This window comes from Myotis lucifugus, unplaced genomic scaffold (genome assembly GCF_000147115.1).
Source record: "Myotis lucifugus unplaced genomic scaffold, Myoluc2.0 scaffold_66, whole genome shotgun sequence".
Classification (NCBI taxonomy): domain Eukaryota; kingdom Metazoa; phylum Chordata; class Mammalia; order Chiroptera; family Vespertilionidae; genus Myotis; species Myotis lucifugus.
The window spans coordinates 2,694,299-2,708,788 of record NW_005871114.1 but is presented as its reverse complement, the minus strand read 5'-3'; the positions used below and the strand labels follow the sequence as shown (position 1 = coordinate 2,708,788).

General features: G+C 37.8%; 2 protein-coding genes across 8 annotated transcripts in view; one reads left to right on the top strand and one right to left on the bottom strand.

The window, feature by feature from the left end:
* Positions 1–739: 739 nt before the first annotated feature.
* Positions 740–14,490, bottom strand: part of BLNK (B cell linker) — a 70,432-nt gene continuing 56,681 nt past the window's right edge. For all 7 annotated transcript variants that reach the window (XM_014456921.2, XM_006089993.3, XM_023754883.1 and 4 more), the window contains 6 exons: positions 12,158–12,242; positions 11,620–11,651; positions 8,678–8,754; positions 7,808–7,891; positions 5,538–5,693; positions 740–1,130 (listed from right to left, as the gene is read on the bottom strand). In XM_014456921.2, coding sequence (XP_014312407.1) covers positions 1,011–1,130; positions 5,538–5,693; positions 7,808–7,891; positions 8,678–8,754; positions 11,620–11,651; positions 12,158–12,242 — 554 coding nt within the window. In that variant the 3' untranslated portion in view covers positions 740–1,010. The remainder of the gene's footprint in view (positions 1,131–5,537; positions 5,694–7,807; positions 7,892–8,677; positions 8,755–11,619; positions 11,652–12,157; positions 12,243–14,490) is intronic.
* The window catches only part of LOC102436154 (heterogeneous nuclear ribonucleoprotein A0), a 49,595-nt gene continuing 40,697 nt past the window's right edge, over positions 5,593–14,490 (top strand). Inside the window, exons 1-3 of the mRNA XM_023754885.1 lie at positions 5,593–5,722; positions 11,475–11,628; positions 11,723–11,789. The gene's annotated coding sequence lies outside the window, so the exon portion shown is untranslated. The remainder of the gene's footprint in view (positions 5,723–11,474; positions 11,629–11,722; positions 11,790–14,490) is intronic.

Below are 14,490 nucleotides of genomic sequence, written 5' to 3'. Positions count from 1 at the left end.
GTCATCATAACAGTATATGACATTTAAAAATACAGTTACCTTTACAGGTGAGTCTGAGTTACTCATTACCTTCTAGCCTTTCAAAATCCTTTCAGAGATTGCTATATTATCCAGTGATCAAGTATATTCCTCATTTAATTATTAGGTTTATCTTAGTTTATCATTTCAATGCTATCTAAAGTCAAAGTATATTCCATTTCTGGAATGAGCTACGATCTTGGATAGGGCAGCTCATAATGGTACATCTTTTATTCCTTAGTGTTCATCAGTCTGCTTTCCTGCCCTTGTTCTCTGGGATGTTCCCTAGGCTTTTAGTCTAGTTTTGTCCTCATCTTACTTTGAACTGCATATCAAGTTTAGGGTCCATATAATAGACATGCATATCAAAGAGGTATAATTATTTTAATAAGCAAAGTTAACAACATAATTATGGACAGAAACTTCTAGAAAGGTCATTTCTATATCTCCCACAGTTGGGAGTACTCACAAAAGAGAACCATCACACCCCCCTTATCTGTACTTATAACTAAACATTGTATTTTATTTTCTACAAATAAAAATTATAACCAAGACATAATTGTCGAGCATTGGCAAGTAGATGTCTTGGTTACATTAGTGCACCAGTGAGCAGTGTACTGGCCTAAATTTCCAGCTGCTTTGTTTTATCCAAGATTACTTTTTTTCTTACTTTGAGAATGGAGTGTTATTTTCTTACATGATTGAAAATACTTTACACATGTTTCTTTTAAATAAAAACATTTATTAGGAGAATATTAATAGCACGATAACTCAATCTCACCAGATATTAACAGTTCATTAGGTCAGGCAATAGAACAAGTCCATGTGAGCTTCTTCTAAGGAAATGGATGACCACTCCAATAGCTACCTCCATCTTCTATTTCATTATGGGATGATTCATCATCCAAAATATGAAGCTTGGGGACTTTTTCTTAAAAGGAGAAGTAGAGCAAATATCCGAAGCAATGATGTTGACCTCCTTTTTAAAAAAATTATGAAACTTTAACGGCATATTTCAGTCTTGTGGAATCCTTTGTGTTATTTTGACTGTCGATAAGAACCAGGGGACTATGTTGATGATTCTTGATAATTTCAGCAACACTTCCAAAATACTAGAGCAAGAAAACATAGATGAATTATAAATTGGTATTTATGTTAACTTTGAGCTTCACTCCCCCCATCTCCTTCCATTTCCTCAAATTAGTCAAAGTTATGGGGTCCCAGCTGACATACTACCAAAAAAATGTCTAATTTAACAAAGATTGTAACCTTCAAGGTGGCAGACCTTGGCCTTTCTTATATTTAATAATACTAAAAACACAGCCGACAGATTCAGTTTATTGAGTTATGATATAATGTTTTACTATTGTCTTTATTTAGTGTAAAACTCATACAGTAAAATTTTCTACATTATTCACTGTTAGGTTGCAGTCTTAGATACAAGGACTGATGTAATAAATTAACCTTAGAATTTAGTGTCAGGAAAGACTTATTTCCAAGATTCATGTTTTTGTTTTCTTTTTTGAATGAATAAGGAAAGCTTTATAAACCATCATATTTCTATTTTTGCTTCAGTGCCCAGTAATTCTAGAGCTAAATTGGTGCCTAATTGACAATAGAATTTCATGTTAGGTTCTTACCATACATACTTATTTTTCTACATACTAATTCCGAGTCTCTGGATCTTAAGGTTGTATTTTTCTGAAAAAATGATCAGTGCTCTTTTTTGTTTATACTAATTCAGTATATTCGAGATATTCATGCATGTATGGTAACTGAAAATCTCATGATCAATAAAATACAGCAAACAGATGTCAGAGCTATAAAACTACTCAATACTGTATCTATACAATATTAAAACAGTTGCATAGCCCTGGCTGGTTTTGCTCAGTGGATAGAGCTTCAGCCTGGGGACTGAAAAGTCCCAGGTTCAATTCTGGTCAAGGGTACATGCCCGAGTTGTGGGCTCGATTCCCAGTAGGGGGCGTGCAAGAGGCAGCCAATCAATGATTCTCATCATTGATGTTTCTATCTCTTTCTCCCTCTCCCTCTTCCTCTCTGAAATCAATAAAAATATATATTAAAAAAACACACAAAACAAACAAAAAACAGTTGCATAAAAACGTTAAACTGTTCATCAATTGGTTACTTTTTCTACCCATATATATCCAAACACAAATACAGACAGACAGACTTTTCAAAGTATCCTCATGATTCACATCATGTAACTAAAATTTTCACTTTCCATTCAGATGTTCAGTATATCGGAGAAATAATCTTTTTTATTATAGATCATTTCAGTAAGAGTTTTAATGGACTCTGTTAATACTTCCAGATGCCATTATAATAATACTAGAGGCCCGGTGTATGAAATTCATGCACTGTGGGGGAGGGGGAGAAGGGGGTCCCTCAGCCAGGCCTGCACCCTTTCACAGCTTTATAAACCATCATATTTCCGCCTAAGCTGGCAGTTGAACATCCCTCTCGCAATCCAGGATCCCTTGCACCTTACTGCCTGCCTGCTCACTCCTTACTGCTTGGCTCACTGCTCCTTAGTGCTGTTGCAAAAGCGGGAGAGGTTCCCGCCACCACGACTATGCTTGCCAGCTGTGGGCCTGGCTTCTGGCTGAGCAGCGCTCCCCCTGTGGGAGTGCACTGACTGTCTGCTCCCTGCATTGAGTGTCTGCTCCCTGGTGGTCAGTGTGCATCATAGTGACCAGTCGTTCTGGTCATTCCGCTGTAACGGTTGCTTAGGCTTTTATTATATAGATACTACTTATTTTGGAATCCATAGGCTGGATATGTGGGGAGAGAGATAAAGCTCTGATCTATCCATTCTGAGGTAGGGATGAAGATTTTTTAGGGCAAGAGAAATTCCTGTTTACCAGAGTTTCCTAGCAGAACAGTAAGTCCAGAGCCCCTCTTAGAGCTTAGTTTTTATGAGAGGATTTCAGGACCTCTAAAGAAGACAGCTCCCTCACCCACCCTTAAGCCTCATAGAAGTACTGGACCCCTAGAGAGGCTTTAGAATGAAACCACCTGTCCAAAGACACTCTATTTTACTAGGGTCATCACCATTTCCTAGCACTGATTACTACTATGAGGAGCATTTATTTTAAAAGATTTGTCAGATAAAGTTGCAATGAGAACAAAGGTTTTTTTGTGAGTAGGGAAAAGCAGACAGTTCTGTTAGAGTGTAACCGAGGTTAATGATGATGCAATCTGCATTTCAAAACCCGACTTTAATCTCAATTAGTTTGTGTTTTCAGATTCAAGAGTTTTGCATTTTCTAACTATCTGACACTTTATTAAAAGCAAAATAAAATCCCAAACTATAAAAACGCCTAGAAGAAAACATAGGAGAAAATCTTCATGAGATTGTATTTGGCAATGATTTCTTGGACATGATACCAAAAACACAGGCAACAAAAACAAACTTAAACTTAAAAACTTCTGTTCATCATAGGTCACAATTAACAGAGTGAAAAATAACCTATGGAATGGAGGAAAATATTTGCAAATCGTGTATCTAGAAAGGGGTTAATATCCAGAATAAGGAAGAACTCCTACAAGTCAACAATAAAGACCAAATAACTTGATTTAAAAATTGGAAAAGCACTTGAATAGACATTTCCTCAAAGTTGACATACAAATGGCAAACGAACATGAAAAGATACTCAGATTCACTAACCATCAGAGAAATGTAAATTAAAACCACAAAGATCACTCATTTAGGATAGCTATTGTTTAAAAACACACACCAAATAACAAGGGTTGGCAGGGATGTGGAAAATTTGGATTCCTTGTACACTGTTAGTAGGATTAGGAAATGATGCAATCACTATGGAAAAGAACATGGCAATTCCCCCCAAAATTAAAAATAGAACTACCATATGACCCAGCAATCCCACTTTTGGATATATGTCCAGAAGAACTGAAAGCAGAGTTTTGAAGAGATATCTGCACACCCATGTTCATAGGAGCACTATTTACAATAGCCAAGAGGTAGAAGTGGCCCAAATGTTCATCAACAGATGAATGAGTAAATGGAATGTGGTATATAATACAGTAGAATACTATGTAGCCTCAAAAAGAAAAGAAATCCTAAAAAAAAGAAAAAAAGAAATCCTGTCACGTGCTACAACATGGGTGAACCTTAAGGATATTATGCCACGTGAAATAAGGTAGTCACAAAAGAACAAACATTGTATGATCCCATTTATATGAGGTATCCAAAGTAGTCAAATTAATAGAAATGAAAAGTAAATGGTGGTTGCCAGGGATTGAGAAGAGTGGGAAAGGGGGGTTTTCAATGAGTATAGAGTTTCAGATATGCAAGATAAAAAATTGTAGAGATCTGTTTCACAACGTTGTAAATATAATTAACACTGCTAGACTGCACACTTAAACATTTTATTATATGTGTTGGGTGGTTTTTTAAACCATATTTAAGGAAAAGCAAAATAAAGAATACACTTATTGGCATATGACCCTATGAGTTCATTTTACAAATGCTATTCTCCTGCCTGTAATCACTCCATCCACAAATCAGTTCATTCATTTAATAAGTAGTTATCAAGCATCCACTGAAGCTAACCTTGTGCTATGGTTCTAGAAATATAGAGATGAACAAGACATAGTGTAGTCCCTGGCCTCATCTAGTGGAGAAGAGACACTTAAGAAGTTATGATACTTTCTAACAATTACTATCTAACAAGTGCTGGGTTTGGAATGGGTGTAGTTATTTCTGAAGGAATACTGAATTTAAACATTTTTGAACTTTTAAAATACTATTTTCTCTGCTTAGATTGTTCTTTCCACTTCTCATCCATTCCAATTTTCATTCCATTTATTCAAATCAGTGCATCATTCAAGACCAGAACAAGTATCATTCCCTTTCTGACCCCTTATAGGAACAAACTGGCTAAACGGAGATATAGTAAGCATTGAGTTTGGTACAGATTAAAGAGGAGTTGAAGTTCATGTTTGGTTAGTATTCAAGAAAGACCTACTGTGATGCTTTTTTCTTACAGCAGGCTCAAAAGCTCATTCTGGCCCAAGGGTATAGTCTAATGCTTCAACTCAGGTTATTGCATCTCTTCTGATCCTTCCCTGGTCATCCACCTTGGTACTATATTTGAATTGAGATCCTAATTCTTGACATAGGAGCTTTGGACATTGATCTTGATTTTTACAACATTAATTCTAGTTGACATTTCAACCTTGATTTTTATGTTTCCTGGACTAAAATATTGAATCAGACTGAACCCACTAAATAACAGGGTAAAAGGACCAACATGTAGTCTTAACATCATATCAGTCTTTCCTCCTTTCTGTTCTCTCATAGGATATGCTGCCCCAATATAGTACTTTATCTATTTATAACATGTGTGCAAGCTTTGGACCAAGTACTCTTAGATCCTTTCTCCTCATCTCTAGCATCTAATATATGATGCTAGTATGATGCCATTGAGTTCAATATGTACTTATAGAGTTGTATTAAAAGAGAAATTACTGACCTCTTCACCATTTTTTTTCCTGCCCAAAGCATACTGTTTTGTTGCTTCAATAAATCGCACAGGGATATTGTATACTCGCTTATTAAAAAATACAACTAATGTATATGGCTGTTTGGAATCGTGACCAGAGCTTTTCCGAATGAGAAATGATCCATCCTGTTTATTAAATGAAAAGCATAATTATGGTTAGTATTACTTACACTTTCACAAGTTAGAAATAAGTTTATGAAAAATAGCTATGTTATATTTAAAATACAAGTATTTATAAGTTTTTCTATTGTTGATAAGTTTGTTTTATTATTTTCCAAGAAAACACTTGAGTAAACTACATACTTATACAAAAATAAACATATTTTATACTTATATATGCTTATATATACTTATAAAAAATCCTGAAATCAATGCACTAAATAAAGATATTATGTTTATAGAATTTAGAAATGTGTGAAGGGACACATTAAGATCAAACCTAGAGGGCACTCTTGAGCTAGGAACTATGTCCACAAGTTGCCTATGAATAAAAAAACGTTATCAAACAAATTTTACTCAAAAGTACTTGTAAGAAGAAAGTAGAAATTGTGGGTAAAAATATTTCAGCTGATAAAAATTGTCTCCTTCAAAACTTATATTGAAGCAGATAAAACTGTAACACAACATTCCAAATTGAAATATTTTATAAAATATTCTAAAATCATAAATTCAAAAATTATGAACAAAAGGACAAAAAACAGGAAGAAAAATGCAACAACAGTTGAACGAATTCTGAAAAGAAAATAGCCGGCTGGTGTGGCTCAGTCGTTGAGATTCGACACATGAACCAGAAGGTCACAGTTTGATTCTGGGTTAGGGTATGTGCCCATGTTGTGGGCTCGATCACCAGTAGGAGGTGTGCAGGAGGCAGCCAATCAGTAATTATTTCTCATAATTGATATTTCTATCGCTCTCTCCATCTCCCTTTCTCCCTCTGAAATCAATAAAAAAACATATTTTTTAAAAAAGATTTAAAAAAAAGAAAATAAAGAGAAAGACAAACCTGTCTCAGAAATTAAGAAACAATTACAGGATGCCCAAGGGACAACAGCTTCTGAGTGAAGATATGGAAAACACCAAGACAGAGAGGGGTGGGGGAGATTTTTAAAAAAGAAGTACAACAACAGGAGTGGTTGGAATGAAAGAGACAAAAAAGGTCCAAATGCATGTTATTTGAGTCCTTGAAGAAGAAAAACAAAACAATGAAACAGAACTATTCTTTGAGACTATAATTTAAGAAAACGTACTGGAAATAAGAGAAAACTTAAATCTATTTATTGAAAGGGCTTCCCTCTACCTGAAAAAATTGACCTGAAAAGCAACTCTCAGACATATTCTGGTAAAACTATTAAACTTTAAAAACAAAAAATGTACAGAGTTTTAGACTAAAATATCAAATTACAGATAAGGACAAGAAAATAACATTAGCATCAGGTAGAACAAGGCAATCCAGTGGAGCAACACTTAAGCCAAGGCTTTTATATCCAGCCAAGATTTCCTCCAGGTATCAGGCTATGAAAAACAGTTTTGAATGTGCAAGAATTCAGGGAATAATGTAAACACTGTCCTTCCTGAGAATACAGTACAAGGTGAGCTTCATCAAACAAAAGAGATAACTGGGAAAGCCAGCAAAGGGAATGATGGAAAGCATTTAATATATTTAATTGTAGAGTTAGGACTAAAACAAAGGTGGCACAAACAGTATGTAAATATTATATATTCTGACAAAGGGTGCAAGTGGAAAAAATGGCAGGGGAAAAGAGAAAGAAAGGGAAATTGGCACTTTAATCTTGGATTGTTCAAACCGTCCCTAGTGTTCCTACATGATTGGGCTTGGATGCTCCCAAAATCTCTTTCCAAGTACTTTGTGCCATCTTGACCTCAGCTTTTATCCCATGCTCTGGTCCAAAGTAGCCTGTTACTTTGCACTCCTGGATGGATCTCATGTAGCACCAAGCCTTTTAGAGATCTCCCCTGGAGCCTTCTTCTCTCTTACTGTAGGGAGAGCAGAGGAGCCTATGGATCCTTCGTGGCAATGAAAGGACAAGTAGAGATGAGATGGAGGAACAAAAAGGGAGATGCTTGAAAGAGAGGAGGGAATGGCAGGTCCTTCTGAGTAAGTAAAGAAAAAAGATCCCTGCATCCATAATTGTTGCAGTTATTTAATTAGCATATTATTAGGATGACAACTGTGCCTATTACAGGCTGAGGGCAGGATATGAGATTTTAAATGGCCAAACCTTGTTTGATCTGTATAATGCCTCTTCAGCAGACTTTCGATCACAGGCACCAGCATACCATGGCTTACAGTGAATGTCAGCTTCCTGCGAAATAGAGGGAATTGTTAAGCAAGAGATGGTCCTTCAAAGACACCATACCTTCTGTGCATGAATGACAGTCACATTTTGCCTAACTACATGTAAACCAGTATTTGTCATGAGTTTATGCTTCCTTTGATCAATCACAGAGTTATATAATTGATTTTTTTCCCCATTTGGCCTTAGCCGCTAACCTTAGAAATTGAACATAAGAACTAAGTCCTGCTAAATTCCTGAACCATTCATTCCTTTTCTCCCAAATAAGTTATGATCTCCCTTCCCATTGTGATCTCACTGTTTTTGCTTTGTGGAGTGCTTAACAATTTCAAAGTGTTCTCACAAATGTTATCTTATTTGCTTCTTGCAACTACTTTGAAGGCAAGGAGGATAAATGCTGTCATCCCCGATTTACATTTGAAAAAGCTTAGAGAGACTTGCCCAAGGACACAGAGATTCCCTGCTCTCTTTATAGACTATGCTGCTTCAGTGTTTTAGTATCATATGCCTCCACAGATCTTTCTGAGAAAATTACACAGTTTCAGTAGAAACTATGTGAGAGGAAGAACAATAGAAGGCAACACGTTTCTTTTCTAGTTTTGAAGAACCACAAATTGTTATTTAGGGTATCTAGAATACAAAATGGAACAACTGGAGAAAGGTCTTAATAACGGGAAAAAATGTATTCTGTACCCATCAATAAATGACAATTTAAAATACTCAAGCTTTACTCCAAACCCTCTCTTCTATGCCCTTTCTGCAGTTTACCGGTAACAATAAGAGTTCATTTCATACCTGTTCTGACACGCTGGAATTAGAGGAAAAGCTGGGTAATGGGCCATCCACAGTTGGGCTACCCGCTTCTGGAAACCCTAAAAGGGATTTGGAAAATCAATGGATCTCTGTTATTTCTTGAGCAGTAACTAAGCCCATACTTCAACACTATGGTGGTTGCTGCAGGGTACACACACACTGAAAAGTCACACACACACCCAAAAGCCTTAAGAGCAATGGTTCTCAAAGCATAGTCTGAGGCTGCAGGGAATCCCCAAGATCCTTTCAGGGGGTTTTCCATGTCTTTTTCAAATACAAAGCTCTGTGAAGCCCAGTTTTCTTCATATACTTCAACCAGAAAAGCGTAGTGCAGTAGATTGAATGTAGAGGCAGATAGGAGAGTCCAGTTGTCTCTATTATTCCAGACATTAGAGAGATTTAAACACATGTAAAACAATGCCACTCTCTCCATGAATTGCTTTTGTTTGGAAGATATAGTTATTTTTCATAAAAATATGTTATTTATGTTAACATGCAATGAGTTTAATGGATTACTAAATGTGTTTTAAATGTCTTTTAATGAATACATTCAATATCAATAGAAAGACATAAACTAAAGTTTTGGGGGTCTGATTTTAAGAGTGTTAAATGGTGCCAAGGCCAAAATGTTTGAGAATTGCTGCCATAGGCATAAATTCAGTCTAAGAGTGAAGACACATGAAATAGAGAAAATTCTTAGCTGGTGTTCATTCGTTCGTTCATTCATTCATTCATTCATTCATGATTATGTGCATGATCAAGGCATTGGGATTATACAAGTCAACAAAACAGCAAAATGCCCTGCCCTCCTGGAGCTTAGTCATAAGTGCTATGGAGAAAAATAAGCAGAGAAGGGGTTTGGAGGAAGCCTCTGACAAGTAGTATGTTTAAATACGCTGGTCAGGGGAGGAAGGCCTCACCGAGGTGACACTTGGGTAGGATCTGCAAATGGAGAGGGAGGAGGCATGTCCTATCCCAGGAAAGAATGTTTTAGGCAGAAGGAGCAGTAAGTGCAAGGCCTGGCATGTGTGAGGAAGAGAGAGGGGGCACTGTGCCCAGAATGCAGTGAGGAAAGGAGAGAGCAATAAGGGGTAAAGTCAGGCAGGAGGTGATAAAGGAACCAGGTTTGTGGGACCTGGTGGACCCCTGACATGACTTGAGCGTTCACAAGCATGGTATGGGAAGCTTTTGGAGGTTTTTGAACAGAGCGGTAATGGGACCTGCTTGTCTTTTAACAAGATCACGCTGGCTGCAGGGCTGGAAATAGAAGAGGGAAAGAGCAGAGAGAGGAAGCCTGTTCAGTATTCTGCACCCCAGGCAGGAGATGATGGTGGCTTGGAACAAATGGCATCAATGGAAGTAGTGAGAGTTGGATTCCAGATGTCATTTAAAGAAATAGCTGGAATGTGTTTAAAGCAAGCAGGTGAGGAGGTCAGGGTGACCAGAGAAACCAGAGCTGTCCTTAATTAAAAGGCAAAGTCTGCAGGAGAAATGGGTTTAGATACAATGAGTGCTTCCGATAAAAGTGTCCAAACGTTCACAGGAGACAGCAGGATGTTTAAAGTAACAGGAGGGAGCAGGAGGGGCTTGCAGGCCCAGCAAGGTGGGGCCTGAAGGAAGGGCCTGCTCTAGGGGTTGGGGAGGAGCCAAGGATGGTGGGCTCTCCCAAGACACACAGTACAAGATGTGTGGTGGCTCCTGCAGTCTGGGCATTTGGAGTTCTAGGCTGACATTTTCAGAAATATAAATATGTACCAGTTCTGTTCTGTTTTCCACATCTTAGCTCATTTTGTCCTCACATCAGCCTTTTGTGGGAGGAGCTGTTAGACCCATTTTGCAGAGGAGGCCCATCTAAAAAGAGGTTCTCATTGCTGCCATTACTCTCTTCCCCCATCCTCTGCTACCTTGCTATGTTTTTCTTTATAGCACGTTAGCATTTATTTGATGTTATGTAATTTATCTGGTTGTTTATTTTTTCCTGTCTGTCGCCTCCAGTAGAATAGAAGCTCCATAAGGGCAGGGACTCCGTTTTATTCGCTACTGTTATTCCCTGTGTCTAGAACAGCGCTTGGTACATGGCAGATGGCCAATAAACACTAGTATTTACCAATTGAAATAATGACTTTGGGTTGGAAACAATAAAAGGAATAATAAAGCTTTACACAATAAAACATAGAATTTCTATAGCCCAACTATTTTCACTTTGGGTTCAGAATTTTAAAAAAATTATATTTAGTATAAGTTTCATGTAAGATGAATACAAAATTAAATTACAAGCTAAAGATCTGATTTCTATTCAGTATAAATCCACAAAATTTTCTGATATAACAATTATTTTTTGTATTTAAATTTATTGAATCTTGATTATTTTGGAATATTTTCCAAATTACCCATGTAAGGTAGGATTCCCCCCCCCCTCCCCTACATTAAATAGAAAGCAAATCAAGGTTTGGGCAGTAATGTTCTACAGGCCTAACTTACCTGATTCATATATTTTTAGGGTGATGTAATGTTTGCCTTGGGAAAATTATCCAGATATTTTCCAAATCTTTTCAGGGTACCTTTTGTAGATCGATTTTGTGATCATTAAAATGTATGTTAGATTTAATTTAAATAGCTATTATTTATTGAGGACCTTCCATGTACCAAGCACTATACCAAGTACTTTCTATAAATTGTTTTAATCTTTTCATCTAAAAATGAAAAAGTAAAAATTATCTCAAATCTATCTACTTTTCAAAACAACTCTATGAAAAATATTCTTGGCCCCATTTTACAGATGAAACAAGCTGAAGGGGAGACCAGGATACTAAGATCCTCTAGTTGGAGGTGGCAATGTTGTGTTAGAACCCAGGTGATTCAGACAGGAAGATCCAGCCTGAACTATTACCTGATATTACTCTTCATGACTCCATAGTACTTACTTGGCAGAGGTATGGGTTTTTGGTGGACTTGTCTGAAAGGAAGAATTTAAAAATTAATTAAAGGGCAAAGCACAGGTGAATAAGTTTGACTTTCTGTTTACAGTGAACTCTCTATGAACACTCCCATCACCAAGGAATCAGCAGGAATTGCCAGTGAAACAGATCTAAAGGTAGGAGAGGCACCAAAACCTTCAAGATAAGAAAAATTGTTCCCTTTACTTTTGAAAAAGGAGGAGCCTTGACTAAGGCATTATATTTTAGTTAATTCCAATAGTTAACCTGAAAATTAGGTCTCTGAGGTTCTAAGCAGTTCTTTTATTTATTTATTTTTGGTGTCAGGAGTGGGATACAAAAGCAGTTCTTTTAACGTTGTTACCTACTTAAAAGCTGAACACCCTTTAAAACTTAATTGCAAAGCAATGACATGTCAGATCTTTACCAAGTGCCACAAGCGTGTGCCACTGTGTGGTGTAACCATGTGGGCATTAATGCCTGCAGCGACAAGCGGAAACTCGTTTTTAAAGGAAAGGATTCTTACTTCTGGGCAGGAGGAAGCACTGGTGACTGCATAGCTTCTTGTCTGTGACTAGACCCTCGGTGGCGTTCAGCAGGTACAGGTTTTTCTGTATCAAGAAAGTGCTCATATTAGAATTAGAGGGAAATGTCCGTCCCCGTGCCCAAACCTAGCAGTATCAACCGATAGGCACTGGATGTGGTCAGATGTCTTCCGATGAACATATTTTCATCAGGATGCTATCTGTTTGTGCACCTGTCAGTCTGGTGATGTGTTTGTGCCATTAGACCAGGACTTTCCTGCTCCCCAGTGTTACAGGCATACCCTACTGTGTGATTTCAGGCAGGAGACAGAGATGAGCAAGTTTTAGCTACCTACCTTCTGCTTTCTATGTGGCCCACACACAGGTGTTACCACATTAGTCTTCATTAGTCATAAGATGCGACTATAAGGAATTTCTTAATGATAAGTGGTAAAATATGACATTTTAAAAATGATCTACTCTTTTTGAAAAATTAATTCAGCAAATTCAAGGTTATCTCGATAGCAATGTTCATCTCTCGTACATTTCACCACGCTTTCTTGAGGGGGAGAGGAAGAGGAGGAGTTATAACTAGAGAAATGGGCACCACCCGAAATGTAAGAAATTTATGTTGATGCCCATCGTGAACTTGCAGCTGAGCCATTAATAGGTGTGATTATAAATTATGTGATGCTTTATCCTCCCTCGAGTTTGGTCTAGGGTGTGTTAAAATCTTGGTATGTCCATGGTGTGTCTCCTGCTTGGAAGAAGGTTGAGAAGTATGGCTCTCCTGTTATAGGAACCCACAAGGGATAAAAGTAGTAAGATTCTAAGCAGTCCTGGGTGTTGTGTGGTGCACTGAGACTCAGTCTTGGACCTCTGACGACCGTGCTTCAGGTTTGTGGCACATTACTCTAAGCTTCCATGGAGGTGTTTTGTTCACAACCTAACAACTTGGTAGTTTCAGAAGGAGAAATAATGAACCTATTAGGTCCCCACAGCCTTTGATCACACCTGCTTGGCCCTGCTGTCCTGGAGGCTGCTCCCCATTTTGGGTTTAGATGGCCATTGCCATGGTCTTGAAATGAGTCACTAAGGAGATGGCATGCCAACCTCCTGCACTGGGGACCCTTTGGGAATGAGGACATCTGAGCCGCATAGAACATGCCATGAGCCCTTGCTGAGGACAGCAAGGAATGGAAGGACGGCAAGGCAAAAGTATCAACGGAAAGGCAGACGAAAGCAAAACATCAGAAAGAGAGTGATACTTGGAAATAGCTCTTGGGGGAGAAAAGATGGGTGAGCCAATGTAAAAGCCTATTGAAGAAATTAATGATTAGAACAACTAAACAGACAGGGGAGTTGTAATGGACATTCAGAAAATGTCCACTGTCCATCCTCAAAGAAAACAGAACATTTTATGTAGATCTGCCCATATTAACTCAGGAAGTGGTGAGAAGAGCACTCCCTAAGCTTTAACAATAGTTAAAAGTGTGGAATCAGATGGGTGCAGAAATTTAACACTTATGTAGTATTTTAAATGTTGAGATTATGGATGATTCTTACTTCTTTCTGTTTTTCCCCCTAGGATTTTGCAAATACATTTTTTAAGTGGTAATGTTCTAATAAAAAGTAAATGTAAGGTTCTAGGGTTATGATAGAACAAAAAAGGGAAAGCATTTGAAGATGTATTAAGACAAACATTTGAACTCTGAAAACATTATTTTGAAAACTTAGCAAAAGGATTGGTTCACATCAACAGGTTTTTAAAAGTTTCATTCCTTAACCAAACAATTAGTCTAAGATACACGAGTGGCCCTGAGTTAGTCTTCCCACCAGTGGAAGGTGATGGCACTGCTTCTGGCAAGCATACCTGTCAGCAAGCAGACAGGTTTGAGGTGTGTAGTCTGCAAGCCACCCCACAGATGCTTCCCAGGCAAGCTGAGGTCCTGACCACTGCTACTCACTACTCATTGCAACGGGAGGGCTACTTTGTTTAGAAAATTGAGTTGTGCCCTGACCGGTTTCGCTCGGTGGATAGAGCGTCGGCCTGTGGACTGAGGAGTCCCAGGTTCGATTCCGGTCAAGGGCATGTGCCTTGGTTGCGGGCACATCCCCAGTGGGGGGTGTGCAGGAGGCAGCTGATCGATGTTTCTAACTCTCTATCCCTCTTACTTCCTCTCTGTAAAAAATCAGTAAAATATATTTTTTAAAAAAAGAAAATTGAGTTGCATGTTTACAGTTACCTTATAAATAATGACAGAATTTAGAAAGACATTTATATAGAAATCCTCAATTAAAAAGAGTTTTAGGGCCACACTCCTCCTTTAAAATA